The 21,907-nt window shown below is 30.3% G+C and overlaps 3 protein-coding genes across 12 annotated transcripts in view; 1 reads left to right on the top strand and 2 right to left on the bottom strand.

Moving 5' to 3' along the window:
• Window positions 1-13,631, top strand: part of LOC142321672 (cytosolic carboxypeptidase 1-like) — a 293,694-nt gene extending 280,063 nt beyond the window's left edge. For 6 of the 8 annotated variants that reach the window (XM_075359948.1, XM_075359949.1, XM_075359947.1 and 3 more), the window contains 2 exons: window positions 4,815-4,930; window positions 5,939-9,962. In XM_075359948.1, coding sequence (XP_075216063.1) covers window positions 4,815-4,930; window positions 5,939-6,050 — 228 coding nt within the window. In that variant the 3' untranslated portion in view covers window positions 6,051-9,962. Of the gene's footprint in view, window positions 1-4,814; window positions 4,931-5,938; window positions 9,963-13,339 lie in introns of those variants that run through there. The other 2 variants (XM_075359950.1, XM_075359953.1) reach the window with 2 other exon arrangements.
• nw (narrow) overlaps window positions 1-21,907 on the bottom strand; it is a 393,672-nt gene that overhangs the window by 87,021 nt on the left and 284,744 nt on the right. The window lies entirely within an intron of this gene.
• The window catches only part of LOC142321670 (dicarboxylate carrier UCP2-like), a 93,437-nt gene continuing 88,986 nt past the window's right edge, over window positions 17,457-21,907 (bottom strand). For all 3 annotated transcript variants that reach the window (XM_075359943.1, XM_075359941.1, XM_075359942.1), the window contains 2 exons: window positions 18,943-19,084; window positions 17,457-18,087 (listed from right to left, as the gene is read on the bottom strand). In XM_075359943.1, the coding sequence (XP_075216058.1) occupies window positions 17,988-18,087; window positions 18,943-19,084 (242 nt within the window). In that variant the 3' untranslated portion in view covers window positions 17,457-17,987. The remainder of the gene's footprint in view (window positions 18,088-18,942; window positions 19,085-21,907) is intronic.

A 21,907-nucleotide genomic window follows, 5' to 3' on the forward strand; every position in this document is an offset into this window, starting at 1 on the left:
TTTAATGTGAAAAAAATACAAAACATATTTATTATTTTTCTGCACAGTCTCCCTGAAGTTCTACATACTGTTCCTAACATGTGGGTAGCATGTCCTTGTATTCATAAAAAGTTATGTGCCACTAGTAACTTGAGCATGAAATCTCGTTGTCCAAGTCCAGAATTTGTTGCTCTGGACTTATGCCCTCTTGTGCCTCCTTCAATAGTTGATACAAAATGAAATCATAGAGGGATAAATCTGAATTGTACAGGGGATGTTTTGAGCTTTCACATTACTAGAGTATTATCTCTAGTACTATTAAACCTGAGTGCTAAAGACTGTGTAAAGCCTGGCATGAAGGAGAATCAAATCTCTGATTGGCTGACAACATCCTTTGTTCTTGTAGGTGGCTGCCACTTTGTTTGTGCTGGCAATAGTATGCAACATTCACATTGTGACGTTCATGGAAAAAAGCAACAAGCAATATGTTTTTCTAGTCTCAAAAGACAGTTGTGAGGACTTATTCAGCTGTTGGACATATTTTCAGCTTTGTAAAGCATGGCTTTCCATTTCTACACTGCTTCATACTCACCAATTTTGACTTAGGAGCGTAGTGATAGACCCATCCTATGATTCCCTGGTATCAGTCCAATCCTTACTGGTGTGGATGTGAATGCTAAGTCACTACTGTGCCATAGCGACTTCACTTATGATGGCTGTGAATTAATAGGCCCAATATGGTATATATGTATTCAGTGTACTTGGTGAGTTGCCCACCTGTGCAGGTAATGCAGATTGGTGTCAGTTGTTTGGTGGAACAAACATTGATGTTACTGTTGGTGGGTTTATTCCCACCAATGTCTGTAACTGGAAGGTGGTGGATGATTGCTTGAGCAATCATCAATTGATTATTTATGAGATTGCTGTTGGTGGTTTAAGTGAGCGTTACCAATGTAACATTCCAGTTCAGTGGGTTTGTTTCCTGTACAGGCAAGAGGACTCTTCAGTGTGTAATACCATGCTTAAAATGCTGGATGCTTGTACATCATGATTTCCTTCGGCTTGCTACAGGTGCCTTTAGATCAAGCCATGTTGTAGGCATTCTTGTTGACTGTGGTGAGTCATCACGTTGAGATAATCAGAACCAGCTTTTAGCATCCTATTTTACCCATCTTAAGGGACAGCCAAATCATCCAGCTTTTGACGCAGTCCTTGGAAATCCTTATTTTCTAAGATATGAAGACCGTCTATGTTATACTGCACCTGTAGGTATTCACACCCAACATTTACTGCAGCTTCTATTTTTCCAATTTATTCATGTTCATATCCTCCATGGAAAATCAACCTTGTAAATTTTATGTTTGACCTTGCCATATACAGTACTATAAAGAATCAATGCCATCTATTTCTTTCAACAAATGTTTCACCATATTCTCTCCAAGACAAACTCAGACACAGTGGTATACCTAGATAGATCAAAACCGAATGATACCATTGTATCCGCATTTATTGTTAATGACTGAACCTATATGTTTGGTCTACCGGGTATTGAAAGTGTCTTTACTGCTGAACTGTATGCTATAAATAAGGCTTTGAATATCTTTAACCCTAAATACCATCATATCCTTGTTTGTAACGACTCGTGTAGTGCTGTCCAAGCCTTAGAGGATTTTTATTCCAGAAATCTTACACTGAACTCACTGAAGTCACTGAAATTTACAATGCATTCACAGAGTTGAACCATTGCAACTCACAATTGAGTTTGTGCTGGATCTCTAGCCACATGGGGATTCCAAGTATTGATTGTGCAGATTCCGCTGCTAAAGACACATGTAGTCAACCATTCTTCACTACCTGTGTTACTACATCTGACTTTATTAACTATGTAAAACTCACTCTTCGCACAAGGTGGCAGGCTGGCTGGACGGCTACAGTAGATAACAAACTGTGACACATTAAAGGTTCTGTGTTGCCATGGGACTTCTCATACAGGAAAATTTTTTGTGAAGAAGTGGTCCTCTGCTGATTGTGGATAGGACATACTCACAGGTATCTGATGTCAGCAGTAAATGCACCAGTATGCATACGATGCAACTGCCACTTGACTGTGCGCCACATCCTTGTTGAATACATATATTATGGTGCGTCATAAATTAAAATTGCCCAGGAATTTTCATCAAATTCTGGGCAATAATGAAGAAGTTTTGGACCATGTATTTTTGTTTCTGTGAGGTATTAATATTTTACATACTTTTTAATAACATTTTTAATTTTTTCAGTAATTGTACGTTTTTGTGTTTCTACTTTTAAGTTTTTATTTTGTTTTAATTTTTGTTGTTATATTAGATTTTATGTTTAGTATTTATATTTCATGTTTTTGTTTTCTGGGCAATAACATAAAATATTTTTTGCCCAAAGAAAAAAAGAAAAAAAAAGAGGATTGGAGGAAATTTATTGACTTTGAGTTTTGGATCTTGGTCTGGAGTCTTTGGAATTGGAGGACTTGAAAAGAGTTTGTCAACAGCTTTCATCAACACTTCTGACTGCTTAATTCCCCGCAGTTCAGATTAAGAGAGGCTTGCTCCATGGTGATCCAGGAAATTTTCAGCCTTGAAACAGGCTGTCTGTTGCTTAAGGAGAGCATCTCAAAGTGAGGGTGATCTTTAGTGGTGGGAAGTCCTTGTACCTGAATATTGGGACTGCTGATCTCAGTACTTTCATAAGGTTTGTGCGGCGAAAAGGGATTCCTGGCATTCCTTCGTGCATGAGCAGTGGAATAAGGATCCCTGGGGAGTTGTACATAGAGTTTTGGAACACAAATGAAGGAAGGATGTTCTTCTGTCTGCTCAGTCAACCAAGTTTGGTGTGATGATATCAGATAACATCTAGAATCTTGCACAGATTATTTGATGATTTTTCTGCCTGATGATGACAAAGCTGGGGAGACCGCATACGATCTACGGGTATAGCATAAGGTTGCTCATTTTCATGGGAGAACATTGTCTGAGATTGTTCAGGCTGAAGTGCATCAAGCAATCTGTAGTTTAGGTAGGGGTAAGGCTCTGGACTTCGATGGTATAACAGTGGAGCTCTTTGTTCATAGGGGTAAACATAAGAATTATCACGTGTATTTTCAATAAATTGTTGTTTGGCGGATACCTCCTGGTTTGTTGGAAGAAAGAAATTGTAAAATTCTTTTTTAAAGGTGGCGACAAGGATCCCACTTTTAGTTTGTCGTGTAGGCCCTTGACGTTACTACTGGTCTTTGAAAAGGTTCTATGCCTTCAAATAAATGAGAGGTTAATTTTGTGAGGCTTATTGATGGATAACCATCAATACCATATTGATGGATAAACCATCATTTCTAGGGTTTTGTCCTAGAAAAGGTACTGAGGTCGCCATACCGTGTGGTGATGGCCAGTGAGACGTGTCCTGAATAGGACATATTTCACATCTGAGTAGGACAGTGTGATATGTCATGAATAGTTGAGAGTTCTAAGGTTCAAAGGCAGTTACTTTATATGGATTTGAATACTAGATTGTAGATACCGATGTTTGGCAAATTTCCTGTCAAGTTTATTTCTGATTTTGTGTCATATATCTTGGAACTCACCTTATAAAGGCTTTGAAGAACCCAAGATGCTTCCATAACTAATACTTGCTTCTGATGGAATTTCATTACTGTAAGGTGTCTGATCATTTTCGATGAAGTTATGGATCAATGATTGACTGTTGTCATCCATTACCTTTGCCTTTGAACTATTTTTTACAGTTTCAAGCCCTCCTTTACTGGCCCAGATGTAAACTTGGGTATGTGATATCATATCCCCAAACTCCATAAACAGTCTAGTCAAAATTTTGGCCCTCATTTATGAGAAATTTCATGATAGTATGTTGTGCAACTGAAGATGGAACCTGTTGCTCTGACATGACACTACTGACCAGAAAAATGTGAATGCTGAAGGGGTGGAGCATCCAGCATCTCCACACATCTCCACTATCAATATCTTTCCATGCAAGTCCACTCATTCATTTCATATGCAAACCATGAAGAAAAAAGTCCAAGAACATGGCCCTGCTTGGTCCTTCACATTTTCAACTATTTTTTTAACTATACTGATCCATTATTAGAAAATAGATACCTATAAGAACATGAGTTTGGGGCTTTCAACATCTCAAAACTTCTTAACTCCTTATTGTCCCTTGATTGCCCTTAAAATATTAAAAATTAATATTTTTAAAGCAATCAAAAAACAGTTGTGAGGACGTTTCCAGCTAGTGAACATGTTATTGGCTTTGTAGAGTAAGGCTTTCCACTTCTGTACTGCTTCATACAAATTTTGACTTGCGAGTGTGGTGATAGACTCATGTTCCGATATGGATTCTACCTCACAATAGCCTGCAATTTACAACCATGAGGGTGTAAATAAGGTACAGAGGTTTTCACAATTTGTGTAATTTTATTTTACACAATAAGCATTAATTGTTATCCAATGCTTATTGACTGTCAAAATATGTTAAGGAAATTCCTTCCCCAAAAAAATATCGTTGAACACATTGTATAGGCTTTTGTTAAAGTTTGGAAAAATTTGACATTAGATTGGCAAGAAGAAATATTTAAATATTCTGTATTTCAATGTATAGGAAATTTAAGGAACCAAGAGGAAACTTTGAATTAATGGAACTCTTGGTATGTCGATTACAAATTGAAGATCAGTTGTGTAAGTAACGTAAACTTGATTATTTATGAATTCCTAGAACAGATTTTTTGTATTATTCTTTGTCAAAATCTAAAGTTACTAATACAGTTTTCTTTTGTGTTATATTTTATGTAGGGTAATCATATGGCTATATCACATTTAGAAGAGATGGGTGCAACATTTTGTTTAGCTCTGGTGTATCTCAGTGATGATACCTCTTGGGCTATAAGGAACCAAATTGATGTTCAAAAGTGAGTATATGTATAGATAATCAGATTACAATCTCATGTATTTTGTGTTCTTTTAATTTTATTTTTATATGATAGTTAACACTGAGTGTATTTATTAATTAATCCCTTGTGTTATTAAAAAGAAGTTGAGAAGGATAAAAGATAAAAGTCTACCAGAGATGCTGTGTAGAGTAGCATGTATGCAAATTTATACTTATAATATTATAATGTTTAAGAGTACCCTGTTTTTATTTAAAAATTATTCTCTCCTTTTTTCCAAAATTAAAAATGTTAATATCTATTTAAAACAAATTTTTGAAGTATTAAGATTTACAAATAAAATAAAAAACTTAATTCTCAAGTAAAATACAATATTAACTATTAGACTTTTATAAAACGTAAATGTTTGTATGCAAATGTACTTCTTACCTGATCATTCTATGCATTCTATGAAATAATCAGCAGACCTGTCTGTACTTTTACTCCAACAAAAGATATATGTTCTACTACTTAAAGCTAGATTCTTTTTAAACACACATGAATCGCAAAGGTAGTAAATTTTTGAAGTATTTTAAAATATTGTAAAAACTAATGATTTAATCCAAGAAACAAAGTAGGGATCTGTTTAATTATCTGTTGTATGACTTGTTTTTATTTATGCTCTAAATGAAAGCAGAAATGAAACATTATCATCTGTATTTATCGTCTGTATAATGACACAGTACAAAATAACTATATGTTAAATGGATCATCTATTACAGCCAGTTAATGATAAAAAAATTATTATATGAGTGGATCAATGCAAGATTTGCTCATTTTTCCTACATATTGACTTTTTATACATGTGTGTCCAGTTTATTTTCACTTGTTCATTGTTAAATTCTGAAGCTATATGATGTCTTACTTGAATTTATCATGACTTATTAATAGAATTTTTGAGAGAATGTAATTTATAACACTGCAGACTTTATAATTTTATAAACCATAATAAGTAGTAATTAAGAACAATATATTTAATTTATGTTTCAGTACTTTAGCATCAGATTCTTTGAGAGAAACAACTGAGCCTAGAATGGAAGATTTTTTTGAAAGCAGTGATTCTGATTATAGTGAGAATGAACTTATAAAATCATCAGTTTAATGTATTGTTTGTTTTATGTGAATATATGTTTACTTTGTGTAATAGATATATGTGTGAATGTATTTGTTTATGTCATTAGAAAAAAATGACAATATGGTAATTTCTGTAAAAGTAGGAAAATTTGTGCATAGAATTTGTGTATTTGTGTTTATTATAAAAAGAATTACTTATGTATAAAATAAATTTCCCTACATAATCTAATTTGTTATAATGCTTTTGAATTTTATTGTTTGAAGTATATTGTTGTTATATTTAAAAATGAAGTATGTATAAGAGTAATATATTATATAAAAGAAAGATACTTTCTCTTGTTGTAGTTCAAAATAATATCATATGCTTCGACAGTTTTTATTTTACTGTCACGGTCATTAATTAATGTAGGATTTATTTATTAAATTGATATTGTGAAGGTTTCTTGTCCGATAACTAACTAAACAAATTAAATTGTAGAGATTTTTCAATTTGTATCCATCTGCATTTACTGTGCGAGAAATTTTAATTTAAAGAAATCAACATTTTCACTCTCGCTATGTTTACTTATTTAAAGATTTATATCATTTTTCAGGCAAGCAGTACTCAAAATTTCATCAGTTGGTTCTGCTTGCTTCAGGAAGTATGAATTTTGGACTATAGAGTTCAAAATTTTACATCAGAATTCCTAAAACAGTTTTATAAGATGAGACAGTCTTATCTTATAATAGTGCAATCTAATGGTCTTTGTTTTAAAAAAAGGATTATGTTTCAAAAACTCTTGTGTTATTGTTGCATAAATAGTCATGATATTATCATGTTCTCTTTTTTCATCAATTTATAATTCACTTATTCAGTTTATAATTTACAACACTTTGCCTATAAACCTTATAAAAACTTGGCAATAATATAACTGGATTAGCAATAATAAAATTAGATTACAGCAGTAATCGTGATGCATGATTTTTTATTATTTTCCTTAATGTAAATTACTCACACTCTGTATCAGACAATAATCTGACGGTAACACATTTGTAGGTACTTAATCTGCAAAATTCCTTAGTATCTACTTACCAAAATATCAAGTAAGTTCAGTTCTATCTTTGATAATTAGAATTTCAATATGACTTCAAAAAGTTAGGAGAGAATTCAAAAAGTTACTCTGTACTTGACAAAGTGGTGATGGCCATTTTTATTGATGATTAATATCCAGTATAGATTTTAAACTGACAGAAAAGCTTATAAAACGTTTGAAAGTAATCATTTGGCCATATGTGTAATTTTTGACTTTTTATGATTCCTTTTTTCTAATGCTTTAATTAATAGGTTCCATGGAATAATTTTTATCTATGCTGTTGCTTGAAGTTTCATTTGTTTGAGCCTGTTCTGTCAATTGCAACACTTCTTTGTTTTACTGTTCCTTATAACAGAGAATTCAGTAATAACCCCATCAAACTCAGCTCAGAACATTAATGCTGAAAGTCTTTTTAAGATAATCTGGACTTAAAAAGATATCATGCAAGACTATTTGTCCTGTCAAGTGTAGGAGAATTATGAGACCATTATTATTGAAATGACCAGTATTTCTGAAACCAATGCATAATTAATGGAGTTTTTTTTAAAGAATGTGATATCCACCTTATTTTTTCTGAAAATTTTTATTTATATGAAAAAAATGTTATGTTTATTAACATAAATTGTTGTGTCAATCATTTAATTGTTATAGAATATGGATTATGTACATGATCTCAATCTTTTAAAAAGCAAAAAACTGCTTACTATTTTGTTTATATGATTTAGACTATATTGGTCGAATGCTATTTTTTTTAGGTGACAATTTTAAAAAAAGTTCAATAGCAGATGTAGGACAGATTTTATCTTAGTAAATATATTCTGCAAATAAGGGGTTTTTTTCCTATTCCCCCGGGTCGGTTATCCAATAAAGTATTCTCAACCCGGGGAAGTGTCCTTATACTCAAAGGAGGCCTTCCCGCCCACCGGCTAAAATTCCGGCACGGCAGGTCAGCCTCCCCGGGTGATATTTATTAGAGCTTTCTCATATTATTCATTTAACTTCTCTATAAATGTGGCAGTAATTTTGCATTGTAATGATTTTTTTCCCTTAATACATTTTTTCTCCATATTAAGCTTCATGACATCTCTGAATTAAATTATAATGTGCTAGTTTAATGTAATCGGAGCTTGCTACAAAAATGTAGTATTTAGGAAATTGTACTATTCATTTTCATTTTTCTTACTGGCATTAAGCAAAAAAGAAGCCTGTGTGTTAACATTTTTATTTGAATACTATGTTGTTGTACCAGAAAAAAATGTAGAAATAGGAAAATATTAGTGGAGAATCCTAAATTCTGTTTGTTCTTTGAATGTCATTTTTATGTTTTTTGATGTTTTGTAGGTACATTACATGCTATAATATTAATAATAATAGGTTAAAATTCACAAAAGAAAAATTCCTTTACCTTTGTAGCTCTTCCATGTAAAATTTTTATAATCTACCATTGTTGTTCATTTTCACATATCACGTGCATGAAAATTTAATTTATTATATTTGTAAATAATACTTCTCATGAATTAACAGAGTTAAAGGTAATTGTGTTTTATGTTCTATTTCTTTTGTTAAGTCAAGATTAAAAATAAACTTAGAAAAATGTTCTTATGAATGTAACTTGAAACTAAACTTAATTTTTTGTTTGGATTTTTAATAAATACTGCCATGTGTGTTAGTATTATTATTTAGATACTTGTAATTAACAAATGATAGTAGAACAAATCACTTATTTAAATTTTAATGTTTTACAAATTTTTATACTATTACATATTTCTCGAATTCAAATAAAAAACAAAAATTATTTCTTAGACATTAATGATAAAATAATGTTAAGACTTATTTTTCATTTAATTGTTTTTATAAGAGTTGTTTCAATAATATATAATTTGCCAATTTCAATGTAGTGTTTATTGGAACAAATAAAAATCACTGAATTAAAATTCGGTTTTCTTTTATTATAGTTTTTAATATTTTTGTTCGTATATTGATGTAAGTAAACAAATTTTGATTTAAGAAAAAAATTAAGGATATAGTAGTCACAAAATTCATATCCGCAAAATAGACATGAAAGTTCTTGTTAAATTTACCTTCAATTATTTAAGCTAGTAAGGATACAGTTTGAGTTTAATTTAGTTATGGCACTTTAATATACCACTTTAACTGGTGGTCTATAATTTATGATTCTTTTATAATTACATAAAGTTTGTTTTTGGGTAATATTTTTCAAGGTAGTTTAATTTTATTTAGTAATATTATGTGCTTTAAACTTTAAGGCTGATTTTTTTTTTTCAATTTGGTTCGTGCACTCTATCGCTATACAAAATTCTTATTTTATAATTAAACTTTTAACTCTATACCTAATTCTTAGTCCTGCTTTTGCTGTGTTTATTTATTTTCATGTCATCTGCTTATCTATTTATTTATTATTTGTTCACTTATAAGATCTTTTTGAAGGAACTTGAAGAACTTTGAGAAATTTGGTTTGGCTTTTTATTAAATAATAAGAAAGAAACAAATCCATATTCTGGAGTTGGGTCTCTTACTCTCTTTGATTTTTTATCTACTCTGATATAAGTATCCACATGATATAATAATAGTTATTTGTAATTAATTGAAACAAAAATATAATTATTCTTTTGGTCAAGAGTTGTAATTTTTGTATGAGCATTAGCATTTTAATTATCTATTTAAGCAGTTGAATTTTAACATTCATTTTATTAGTCTGTTTTTAAGATGTTAATAATCAATTTAAATCTCTGTTTAGTAGTTGTGTTATTTTAGAACTAATATGTGATAATATTTATTGTTATTATTATTTTGTAAAATTCATTCCATTTCTAATGTTATAATAAAAAGTTAATTGTTGGTTTTTATTTTACTTCTGATTTTTGAAACCTTAAAAGTAATACAATGAAGAAAATTATGATTGCTATTAACAAGTTGAAGTGCATGAGATACTGTGTTGATGTGAAAATTGTTGATCTGAATAAGTTTTTAACATCTCTATTTAGAGCTTGCCAGATTAATGCTTGGAGTTCTTTTATTTCTTCTGATGACTTTAGAATTGCGTGACTGTGAGTACATATGTTGGCAAGACACTATGTGAATGTTATATTGATTTATTTCATAAATTTTTGTTTTCTTGCTAGCTTTTTCATAAGTTTACATTTTATATTGCTATACCATTTGTGAACCCAGAAAGGTTATAAAAATTAGTTTTTGGATATTTAAATTTTTATACCTTTCTTGGAATAAAATGCTCCATGGAGTAAAACTGGATAAAATGTACAGCATTATAAAAAATATAAGGTTCATATATAAAGATAGAAGAACAGTTGCTACCATTTACAGGAACCAAACTGCAGCAGTAATAATCTAAGAACATAAGAAAGAAGCTGTAATAAAAACGGAAGTCCAACAAGGATGTTCCCTATCCCCGTTACTTTTTAGTTTTTACATAGAACTAGCGGTTAATGATGTTAAAGAACAATTTAGATCTGGAGTAACAGTGCAAGGTGAAAAGATGTTGATAAAAGAGTTGATAAAGATGTTTTGATTTGCTGATAATATAATAATTCTTGCAGAGAGTATAAACGATTTAGAAGAAACAATGAATTGCAAGACTACCACGTGAAAGAACTACCACATGAAAATAATCAAGAACAATACAAAAGTAATGAAATGTAGTAGAAGAAATGTAAAAATTGGAATATAAAATAGAAGATTATTATAGAAACTATAATATTATATTATATATAGTGAATATAAAAATAGGAAGAGAAAAGATTTTGGAGGTAAAAGAATTCTGTTATTTGAGATGTAGAATTACTAAAGATGGATGAAGCAGGAGTGGTATAAAATGCCAAATAGCACAAGCAAAAATAGCTTTCAGTCAGGAAATAATTTGCTTACATCAAAAATTTATTTAAACATCAGGAAAACATTTTTGAAAGTATATGTTTTGGAGTATATGGAAGTGAAACTTGTATGATCGGAGTACCTGAGAAGAAAATATTAGAAGCTTTTGAAATGTGGTTCTATAGGAGACTGTTAAAAGTCAGATGGGTGGATAAAGTGACAAATGAAGAGGTGTTGCGGCAAATTGATGAAGAAAGAAGCATTTGTAAAAATATAGTTAAAAGAAGAGACAAGACTTATAGACCATATATTAAGGCATCCTGGAATAGTTGCTTTTATATAGGAGGGACAGGTAGATGGGAAAAATTGTGTAGGCAAGCAACATTTGGAATATGTAAAACAAATTGTTAGGGATGTAGGATGTAGAGGGTGTACCAAAATGAAATGCCTGGCACTAGATAGGGATTCTTGGAGAGGTGGATCAAATCAGTCAAACGACTGAGAATAAAAAAAAGCCTTTCTTTTGCTTTTGCATTCAGGAAACTGTTTTGAAATTCAATCATCACAATACCATAATACAGAACAATAAAATTGTATATATACTGAGTTGGGTTTATTTTAAAAGTTTGATGTCTGTGATTAAATTACTGTGAGGATCACACAGGCTGTACTACAATGGTGGCAATTTTGTATTTGTCCCTTTATAATTAATATTTAATATATACTGAATGTTGAGGATATTTATTGTATATTTATCTGATTACAGGCTCATTCATGTACATTATTGCTATCCAGTAACTCAAATGGATTCAAAGATGACACAGATTCTGTTAATGTGATCTCTTAAAAATATTTCTCACTGCTGTTAATGGAGAAAATTTTTGCTTGTGCCTTGTAGGTTCTATTGGAACAAAGTTCTTCCAGCATGCTTAATGAATTTTTTTATACCACATTTCATAATTCATCCTTGAATTAATTAAAAGTAGATGCCCCATTTTTATTTGATAACATACACTTCAGTACTCTGATATATGGTAGATAGTTTCAAATAAATCCAGAAACTAATAAATGGTAACAGCATTGAATGATGGTATTTTGAAAACTGTCATTCTATCACTATAATGCAGTTTTATTGCAGTATAATTAGCACAATAAACAGTGCAGTATTCAGGTAGTTGCCTCACATTTTTTTCAGAGTGTTGTAGTGTGTCAGTATTCAAAATGTCACATTGTTGCATGTCTGGATGTAGTAAAGCAGATAGTTCAAGTGTAAATATATAGAAGTAATTATAATGTATATAAAAAAAAAATAAAAGATTAATCTAACAAAATGCAGTGATATTAAAAAAAAAATTGCAATGAAATTATTAATGAATGTAAGAGTCTCGCATATATCATTTCTTCTGCTCAAAAAATAAAAATTTCTGTAATATAAATAAAACTGTTTTTAACAAAATTATACTGATCTCAAAAAAGGTAAGACACTGCATATCTATTATCAAAATCTGTTATTGAGAATTTTGTTTAAAAAAATGCATTTAAATATATGCAAGTAGACAATAGATACAGAAATAGATATTAAACAATGTTTAAGCATTTCATATAATAATTTTACTTATATGTAATACATATAAAATTTACAGAAATAATACAATTTTTTTGATTATTTTTTGTTTAATAAATGAAATCGGGCCAGTAATTCTCTGCCAGTTTTTTTGTTGATAGTCATATCATTCACTTCATACCATATTTTTCCTTTTTTCATAAAAATAGTATAATGACTGTCACAAATAGAAGATCCTTGATGTAATATTGCACTTATTACTTTGCAAGTGTCATCCTCAATTTTTATCATATCCGTGGACAAACTTGTATATTATTATTAAATTAACCTTTTTTTAGTTTCCCATCAATTACTTCAAATGGTTCTGTAATTGTAGAATAAAAATTTTACCAATAGAATTTATTTCTGTTTTATGTAACAAATCTTTGCTGCCACAATTTGTAACACTTCCCTATGTTTGTGTTTTTTGTGTTTTATTAGCAGCTATAATATCCTCTAAACTAATACTCTTGTTTTTTTTTTTAATGAAGTGATGGGAATTAAAAAAATTGTTTCTTCTTCAGTACTTTCATTTACATAAGAGCATTTATAGATATAGTATATGCCCTGTTAAGTACTGTTACCTAGCAGCAATATTCATAAACCCACCTTTTTGAGGAAAAGTGACATATTCGAGTCCCACGGTTCATCAAATGGAAGAAAAAATGTTTCCTAACAAAATTCGAGGCATTTTTTGAAATTATTCTTTATTAAAAATCTAACTAAACTGAAATATAATGTCTTCATGCTTATTTTTTAATTTTTTTTCCATTTTCATTTAATTTTTAGGTTAGGTCATGTTTAGAACTGTAGACACAGTTCATTGACTTCGCCGTGCCATCCAGTTCTGCGGACTCTTACTCTGCAAAGTTCTAACAAACTTCTTGAAATAGACTGCTTGAGTGATTTAGGGTTAATGGATACTGCTCCATTTGATTAGAACTTGAGTAAATATAAAAAAAGGTCTTTTATTCAATTGTTGTTCTTTTATTATATTAAATCTAACTCATATGTTGACAACTCTCTCTGCTATTAAAAAATAAAAAAACTATTTATTTTTACCATGTTGTTTATTTTTAATAAAATGTGCTATAGTGTAAATATTGATAGTTCCAAAGGCATCATGTTTTCATTTTATGTTTCTGTTTATTATGATTATTAATATTATCACTTTACAAGAAATAAATTTCCCTTTTCTTTATGTAATTAGGCATCACAATTTACAAAAATATATTCTATAACGTAAATTAGCTAAAATTATCAATTATTAATCACAATTGAGTATTAAATATTATAATATATTTCATCTATTTTATGGTGCATATTCAGCTTAATTAATTTGTCCATTCATCTATTTTATGGTGCATATTCAGCTTAATTAATTTGTATATACCACTTTCACCTAAAAAGGTATGAGAGCATTATATTAATATACAAAATTGAATCAAAAGCCACTAACTCTACAGCATTTTACTCTTCAAACTCTGTTATTGTTTACAGAGCTGAGCTTTTTTTGTATAAGTCCCATTTTTAATGTGGTGGCATAATAGTGATTTTTTCTTGAATTATCATATTAACTGTTAAAATGTAACCCATATAACTATATTCCAAGTTGCTATTTGGCAAATGATGGGACAAAAACGAATAAATTTTAAAAATATCTTGCCTCATCATCATTACGGAAGTCATTATAAACATAATACATAGTTGGAAGAAAAAATCTTGAATGAAGGAGGAGAGGAAAGAATGTATGATGAAGTTTGAAAGTGAAGAAAGAAAACCTGAACAGTATTTATATTTTTTCTTAAAGAAAAATTAATTTCTTATCTAGATAAAAGATGAATCATAATTTGGTACAGATACACCTTGTTAAATTTTTAAATAAGTGACTTTTAAGCAATATACCATATAAAAAGTTAATTTTTAAAAATATTGTTCATTTTATTTACATCAATTTATATTAAAAAAATAAATTGAATTATGAATTATTTATATTTGAAAATGATATCTTCATTTATTATGATACCTTTTTCTTAAATACCTATATACTTTCATTGTTTTCCATTTATGAGGTTATGTGAACCTCATAAATGTTTATGAGGGAGTCTTATTCTTTGAAACATTGGGACATTTTTTATTCTTTAGCATCCCCACAGGCCTAGCCTCTGCAGCTTTTTTTTCCCACTACACACAGGACTGCTGATCATTTACATTACACCAAGCACACTACACAATTTACAACATACACCTTTACATAACTATACTACAACATCGTACACAATCTCTTCTTACACTTGGTGGTGTTGAAACATCTTACGAACCACAACTGTAGCCCAAGGTGGAAACTATTGTGCTCCAGTATGTGTGCGATCTGCTGGAAAGGTGTTATATATTCCTGATACTCGTGAGAACCATATGGCAGAATAAAAATCTGTCGGTGGTTGTTGGTCCGCTTGAAAAACTAACTTTGACCGAAAAAACTTCGACCAACTTTGACCGAAACAACTTCGACCAACGTTGTCAGCTGATGTCTCTAGCGAAAAAGAGACTGAGCTTAAGATATTTAATGTAAGATTTCTTATTGTGAAATACAAGGAAGCGGGTAAATCTTTCTTGAAGGTTTCCCTCTTTTTAAAATAAGTGCATAATGACAACTTGTGGCTCACCAAAATCATTAAAAAAACTCAGGAGTAGCACCCTGTTGATTGAGGTGAATAATGATGATCAGAGCCAGAAACTTGTAGCTCTTAGGTACATAGGGAAAGAGGAAGTGGTAATGGAGCCACATAATGCGCTAAATTCTAGCAAGGAAGTGATTTTTTGCCATTACTTGGCTGATATTGAACCATTAGGAAAGCTGTCACGGCAATCTGTGACTTCTGTGCAGAGGATCATGAGGACGAAGATTGGTGTTGATCTGCCAACATCCTAACTTTTAACCTAACTTTTTCTGCACCACTGTTCCTGAGAAAATAAGAACAGAAACTAACAAAATAAGAACCTTTCTGTCTGTGTGCAACCATACATATATAACCCGAGATGCTGTTTTCAGTGTCAGAGTTTTGGGCACAAAAAAATTAGTTGCACTAAGGAGCAAGTTTGTGTGTATTGTAGCCATACAGGACATGAGGATAGCACATGCACAGAAGTTGAAAAGTGTACAAACTGAAAGTGTGCACATTTAGTGAGATCTCGAGAGTGCCCTGTTTACAAAGAGGAACAGGCTATATTAAAAATTTGTATTGAGCAAAAAATATCCTTTCATTTGGCTCATTGAAAATATAAAAAATCCCTAAACGTGAGGAATCCAATTAAACCTGGTGTTAGTTTTGTACAAGCTCTCTCCAACATAGTACAGAAAGAGAATGAGTGCCTATTGTTCAAGGAACTGACCAAATTGGTGCAGGCTTTGTTAGACCAGGTAAAATCTATCACTACTGCTAGCAGTCTTGGGTACTGGCAATAAGAAAGATATTTTTTGTGGAAAGACCAAAGTGGTGTATCGAAAACACAATTTGTATACCAGCAAATAAAACTACTGCTGCACTAACATGCAGCAAACTACTAACATCCCATTGAAGGAATTTGCAAAAAAGCCATCACCTGGTAGGATATCTCCAGCCTCTCAGGTATCCAAATCCCCACAGCCATCTTGAGGTCTCTTTGAGAATATGGAGGCAGATGAAGTGCCAGAAACTAAGCATTTCCTGAAAGTTTTGGTACTAAAAAGAAAAACCAGGTAGTTTTTGGTAAGTAACTTGCATGCAACTGTTAAACTGTTGTTTAACAGTTTTTTCTATGGCTACAAATATTATTCAGTGAAATGTTTGCGGTCTCCATTCTTGTCGTGAGGATGTTGAAATCCTAATAAAGGAAGGAAATCCTCTTGTACTGTGTTTACAGGAGACTCACCTACGTGCCCAGGATGATGTGCATTTTCATGAATAGGTTTGTGAAAAGTAGGAGTATCAGACTGAGGCCAGAGGACGAGAAGGTGTACCCACTTGTGTCCCGCTAGTGACTACATTCCTGCATTCTCAGTGAAATTATTGGTACCATTCCAAATGAGTATCTTCCTCCAAATTCTGATATCAGTGAGGATGATCTATCCAGTTTTCTTTCCCAAATTCCTACTCCCTGCCTAATAACTGGTGACCTAATTTTTGGGTCATATCATCATGTTTTCCTTAGTCGACTGAGGTAGAACTTAGAATTTGAACACTGGAACGTGCATGTTTATATCAGGTACATCTGCCATTGTGTTCAACAAGCTTAGTCCCACGTCTCTGGTGGTGCGTTCCAAAAATTGTTATTTCCCTCAGAGTCAGCCACACAGATGGGTAGTTCAGAAAGTTGGCTGCAATCACGAAGATCATTCAGGGCAGTTTCACTTACATCTGAGTATGTGAGATATAAGGTGCAGGTAGAAAATATTAATTTGCAAAATCAATCAAACATTTTGGTTTTTTATAAAGAGCTTAGAATGCCTTGTTGGAAGTGAACATTTCACTTCAAATGACTTCATTTCACATCAGGCTCTGATGTGAATGTTATCACCACAAAGAGCTTAGAATGCCTTGTTGGAAGTGAACATTTCACTTCAAATGACTTCATTTCACATCAGGCTCTGATGTGAATGTTATCACCACACTTCCCATGTAGTGCACTATGACATATTTTGTGTATTTTCAACAGGGTATTTCCTGAACAGGTGTTTCCATCCAGATTCTTGGTCAGAGGCACTAGCAATCCCTGTACTGAAACTTTGTAAGGATAAATCGTGCCTGACATCATGGTGATGGAACAAACCGCCGTCCAATTCGGTTTTCTGCCCGACAGATATTTGTGCAGATTAATAGTATATATCTAACCACAAATTAGCTCTATTAAAAAATAAAAAACTATCTATTTTTACCATGTTGTTTATTTAAAAAAAATGTTACAGTGTAATATCGACAGTTCCAGATATCTAAGGAATAAAAGGCATCATGTTTTCATTTTATGTTTGTGTTATCATGATTTTTAATGTTATCACTTTATAATAATATCACTTTCTCTTAAATAAATAGATAGATCTCTCTTTTCTTTGTGTAATCAGACATCACAATTTACAAAAATATATTCTACAATATAAATTAAAATTAACTATCAATTATTATTTACAATTGGCACTTTGAATATTTAAAAATATATAATATTTAAAATACAACTAATTTATGGTATATATTCAGCCTAATTAATTTGTAAATACCATGTTCATCTACACGTTCATCTAAAACTGTAATAGGAACATTATATTAATATACATAATTGAATTTAAAGCCACTAATTGTACAGCTTTCATGTTCAAAACTTTGATACAGAGCTGAGCATTTTAAAAATTAAGTTCCATTTTTAATGTGATGGCACAAGATTGATAATTTTCAACATTCTAGCCTTAATTTTTTCTTGAATTAATCATCACACTTTTTAACTGTTCAAATGTAACCCATACAACTATATTCCAAGTTGCTATTCGGCAGAATGATGGAACAAAACTGAAACAAAAAGAAAAAATTATAATAATTTCTGCGTAATGATCATTACAGAAGCCATTATGAGCATAATACATACTTCGAAGAAAGAATCTCGGATGAAGGATGAGAGGAAAGAAAATAAGATAAGTGTTAATATTTTTTAAAGAAAAATTAACATAAAAGATGAAATATAATACACCTTGTTAGAATTTTTACATATGTGACCTTTAAGCAATACTACAAAGAAAAAGTTAATTTTTCAAAAATGTTGGTCATTTTTATATTAAAAAAGAAATTGTGTTTTATTACAAATATCTTACTAGTACCATTCCAATCTTACTATGCCATGGCTCCTGCATATTTATTGAATTGCCACAACAAATGAAATATTTAAAAAAAGATTCTCTTGCTCATTGCCTTCCATTTATTACCCCTAGATATTTATGAAATTTCTTTTCATGGGAATTTTTTCTTGAGTTTGAAATAACCATTTATAACACCCTTTTGAAAACTGCTAAAAATAAATAATTAAATAATTGAAGAAATTTTTTTGTCAGAAGCATGTATTTTTACATATACAAAATTGTATGAATTACTATTTAGTAATTTACTGTGAAAGTGCATTTATATTTATAAAAAAATGTGAAAAACATTTCTAATATATTTTTATCGGGTATGTATATTTTATATTATATAATTATATATGAGTAAAACAAATGAATCCATAATGATATAATGAATACTAATATTACCTATTCAGTATTTGTGAATAGTAGATTTGGATTTATTCAGTTAATTTTGTTATCTTGTGAGTTTCAATTGCTATTAACAAATGAAATAATAATTTTTATGTAAAATAATAATTTTTATGCTTACCCTTTATAAAATGCAAAAAGTCCTTCCTTTTTAAGAGTTTTTATTGCACAATCAAATGCTCCTTTATACTGACCTTTTGGTGAATTCATGTAACGTGTTTTAATTACATCAACTGGTGATGCTACAAATGTTGCTGACAGACCTAAATAATTAAATAAATTTTTATAAAATTTATATTATTTAAATAAATTTTTATAAAATTTATATTATTAAACAAAACATGATTATTGGATTACATTTGAAAAAAAATTAGGGTAGTTCTACGTAGAAGTAGTACATTAAACACTGTTATGTACCCAGTTTCTTTCTCTGAAAGTGGTATTGCTTGTTATAATGTCAGTACCTGCAATTACGGATTCACTTGTAGGATGAAAATGCCAGTGGATGGGTTAATTCTCAGTTAAATTTCTTAATATTGCTAACTTATTCACTTATTGTGAAGTTAGTAATAATACAACCACTGCAGTATATCAAAAGAATGTTGCCCACAAAAAAAAAAGTATGTTTAAAAGTAAAACTGTTATGTAAAGTTATAGAATTTATTCTTCAACTAAATTTTTATGAATTTATTTTTTTGTATTATGATTGTGAAATAATTTATGTACATCATAGTTTGAATCAATTCTGCCTTGAGAAAATTGATTTCAAATTTTTATCAAAGTTGTGCAGTAAAAATATGAAAACAACATTTCACAGAGTTCCAAACCAAACAAATCCTTTTGATCGTGTTTATTTTGCTATGGCCTTTATGATGACTTTATGTTTTTGAAAAAATCAGAGGTGGTAAGTTATGATGAATTAAAAATACCACAACATTCATACAAAATATTTAACAAAAATATGCTTTCTTCATTAACTGGGAGAAAAAAATTATAGCTATGCACTTTAACCTTGCACTTCAAAAGGCAGTTTAGTATCATTCTCTTTATGATACTTCCTCATATTGATATGAGAGGAAAATGTCAGAAATTTCACATATCTGGGAACTTTCCAAGCACAATTCTTCTTTTATTTTCCATGGGCACCTTATTGTCAATGTTTATTTCCATTCCCAGGAAATTAAAAGAGTAAAAAGAATTAGAAATTTAAAAAAATAATTATTATGCTTGGCAACCATAATGAAAATCTATAAAATGTTAATTCAACCAATTGTGATCTATGGATGCAAAAAATTGGACATGGGAGACATTAAGGCTTTGAAGGTGTTTGAACAGAAAATAATAATAATTTATGGACCTGTTTTTGAAGAAGCAATGAGGAAATAAGAGGGAGCATTGCAAGGACAAAATATAGTAAGGGTAGTAAAGTCACAAAGAATTGGTTGGCTGGTTCATGTGGAAAGAATGACAGAACAAAAAGTGAAATGATGGATAATGCATGAAGGAAGAGGCAGGCCAAGAACGCACTTGCTCCAGGGTGTAACAAGGGATCCAACAGTGAAGGAGGTGAGAAGATGGAGAGATAGGGAAGATTTTAGGTGAATTGTGAAGGAGTTAACAACAATCTACGTAATGGAAGCTTCCTGAAGATCCAAGACCAAAAAAAAAGCACGCTGAGTTAGATGTTAAGGTTCTCCTGATTATTTTTTTTTATTACATTGGTATTGGTCATTTTCAGTTTTTACTAAAAGGTTGAACAGTCAACAAGCAATATTATTTGCCAGTTTTTCATTGTTTTCATTAGGATCTTCGGGCAAATAATTCTTGGATTTTGCACCACTATAATATTCCAGTTCACACTTCCCTATTTGTGATTATTTAGCCAAAAATTACAACATACTAATACCACAATTCTGTATTTTCCACACTGGCAACATGTGACTTTTTTTTTGTTCCTACTGCTTAAGAGAATATTAAAAGGGCAACTATTTGTCATAACAGATAAAATAAAAAATTGCTAGAATTTAAGGCTGTACCAAAAAATGTTTTTCACAAATTTTTAAGTATTGGAAGAAATGTGCATGAAACACTGGCATAAAAGAGTTTTGCACCTCTGGGGAACTATTTTGAATGGGACAACATTGATGTAGAAGAATAAGTAAATTTTTTGATAAAACTTAAAAAAAACTTGTTCCTTTTATCACAACTATCCTATGCCAAAAGCTGCTGTAATGTGAAGTACAAATGAATAATGTATAATTGTATCATTTTTTTCTATAAATTAATTATATTACAGACTTGAAAGAAACTTAAAAGCTAATATGCAATACAACTATTAGAATCTTATATTATATAATTATATGAATTTAAAATCTCAACGTAATGACAAACTGAAGCCAAATTGTGTAATAAAGTCTTAAAAAAACTTCCTTTAAAATGTTTTTTATCATCTTTGTAACAGTCTTCAGTGAATAACAATGCTGTTTTCACACAGGCATTAAGTGATGTTAATGGTGTGATTTACTTATTTTGCATGAAAAATGTGTTATTAAAAAAAATAAATGTATTTCAATTAGAATGTGGTTAAAATATTATAAGACTTAAATATGTCTGTTCATTTAACATATTGTTATTGTTTATTTTGGTTTATAAAATTGATTAACATTAAACAAAATTGAGAACGATCACAACGATGACTGAAAACATTTTGAAGTAAGTTTTTTTTAAAAAAAATTGTTATACAATTTGTGATACAAAAGTTTTAAATTAATATAAATCATTGATAACTATTATGACAAAGAATAAGAACTAATGTAATGTATTCCAATTTAACTCTGGTGATATGAAGACTGTTTTTTCGTATTTAATAGAATTCTAATGGTATTTTCTGAATTTTGAAAATTCTTGATTTTTGTTTAACTAGATCACACCAAATGTTACTTTACCATGTAAGCTAGTATAATGTATTTATCCCATAATAAGTCATTTTTAACAATTCTAAGCATACATTACTACTTAGTTTGTTTAATTTATGATATTATTCATTGTATTTATTATAAAATTCAGTAAAAACTTTTCCTTTAGTA

This window comes from Lycorma delicatula, chromosome 3 (genome assembly GCF_047948215.1).
Source record: "Lycorma delicatula isolate Av1 chromosome 3, ASM4794821v1, whole genome shotgun sequence".
Taxonomy (NCBI): domain Eukaryota; kingdom Metazoa; phylum Arthropoda; class Insecta; order Hemiptera; family Fulgoridae; genus Lycorma; species Lycorma delicatula.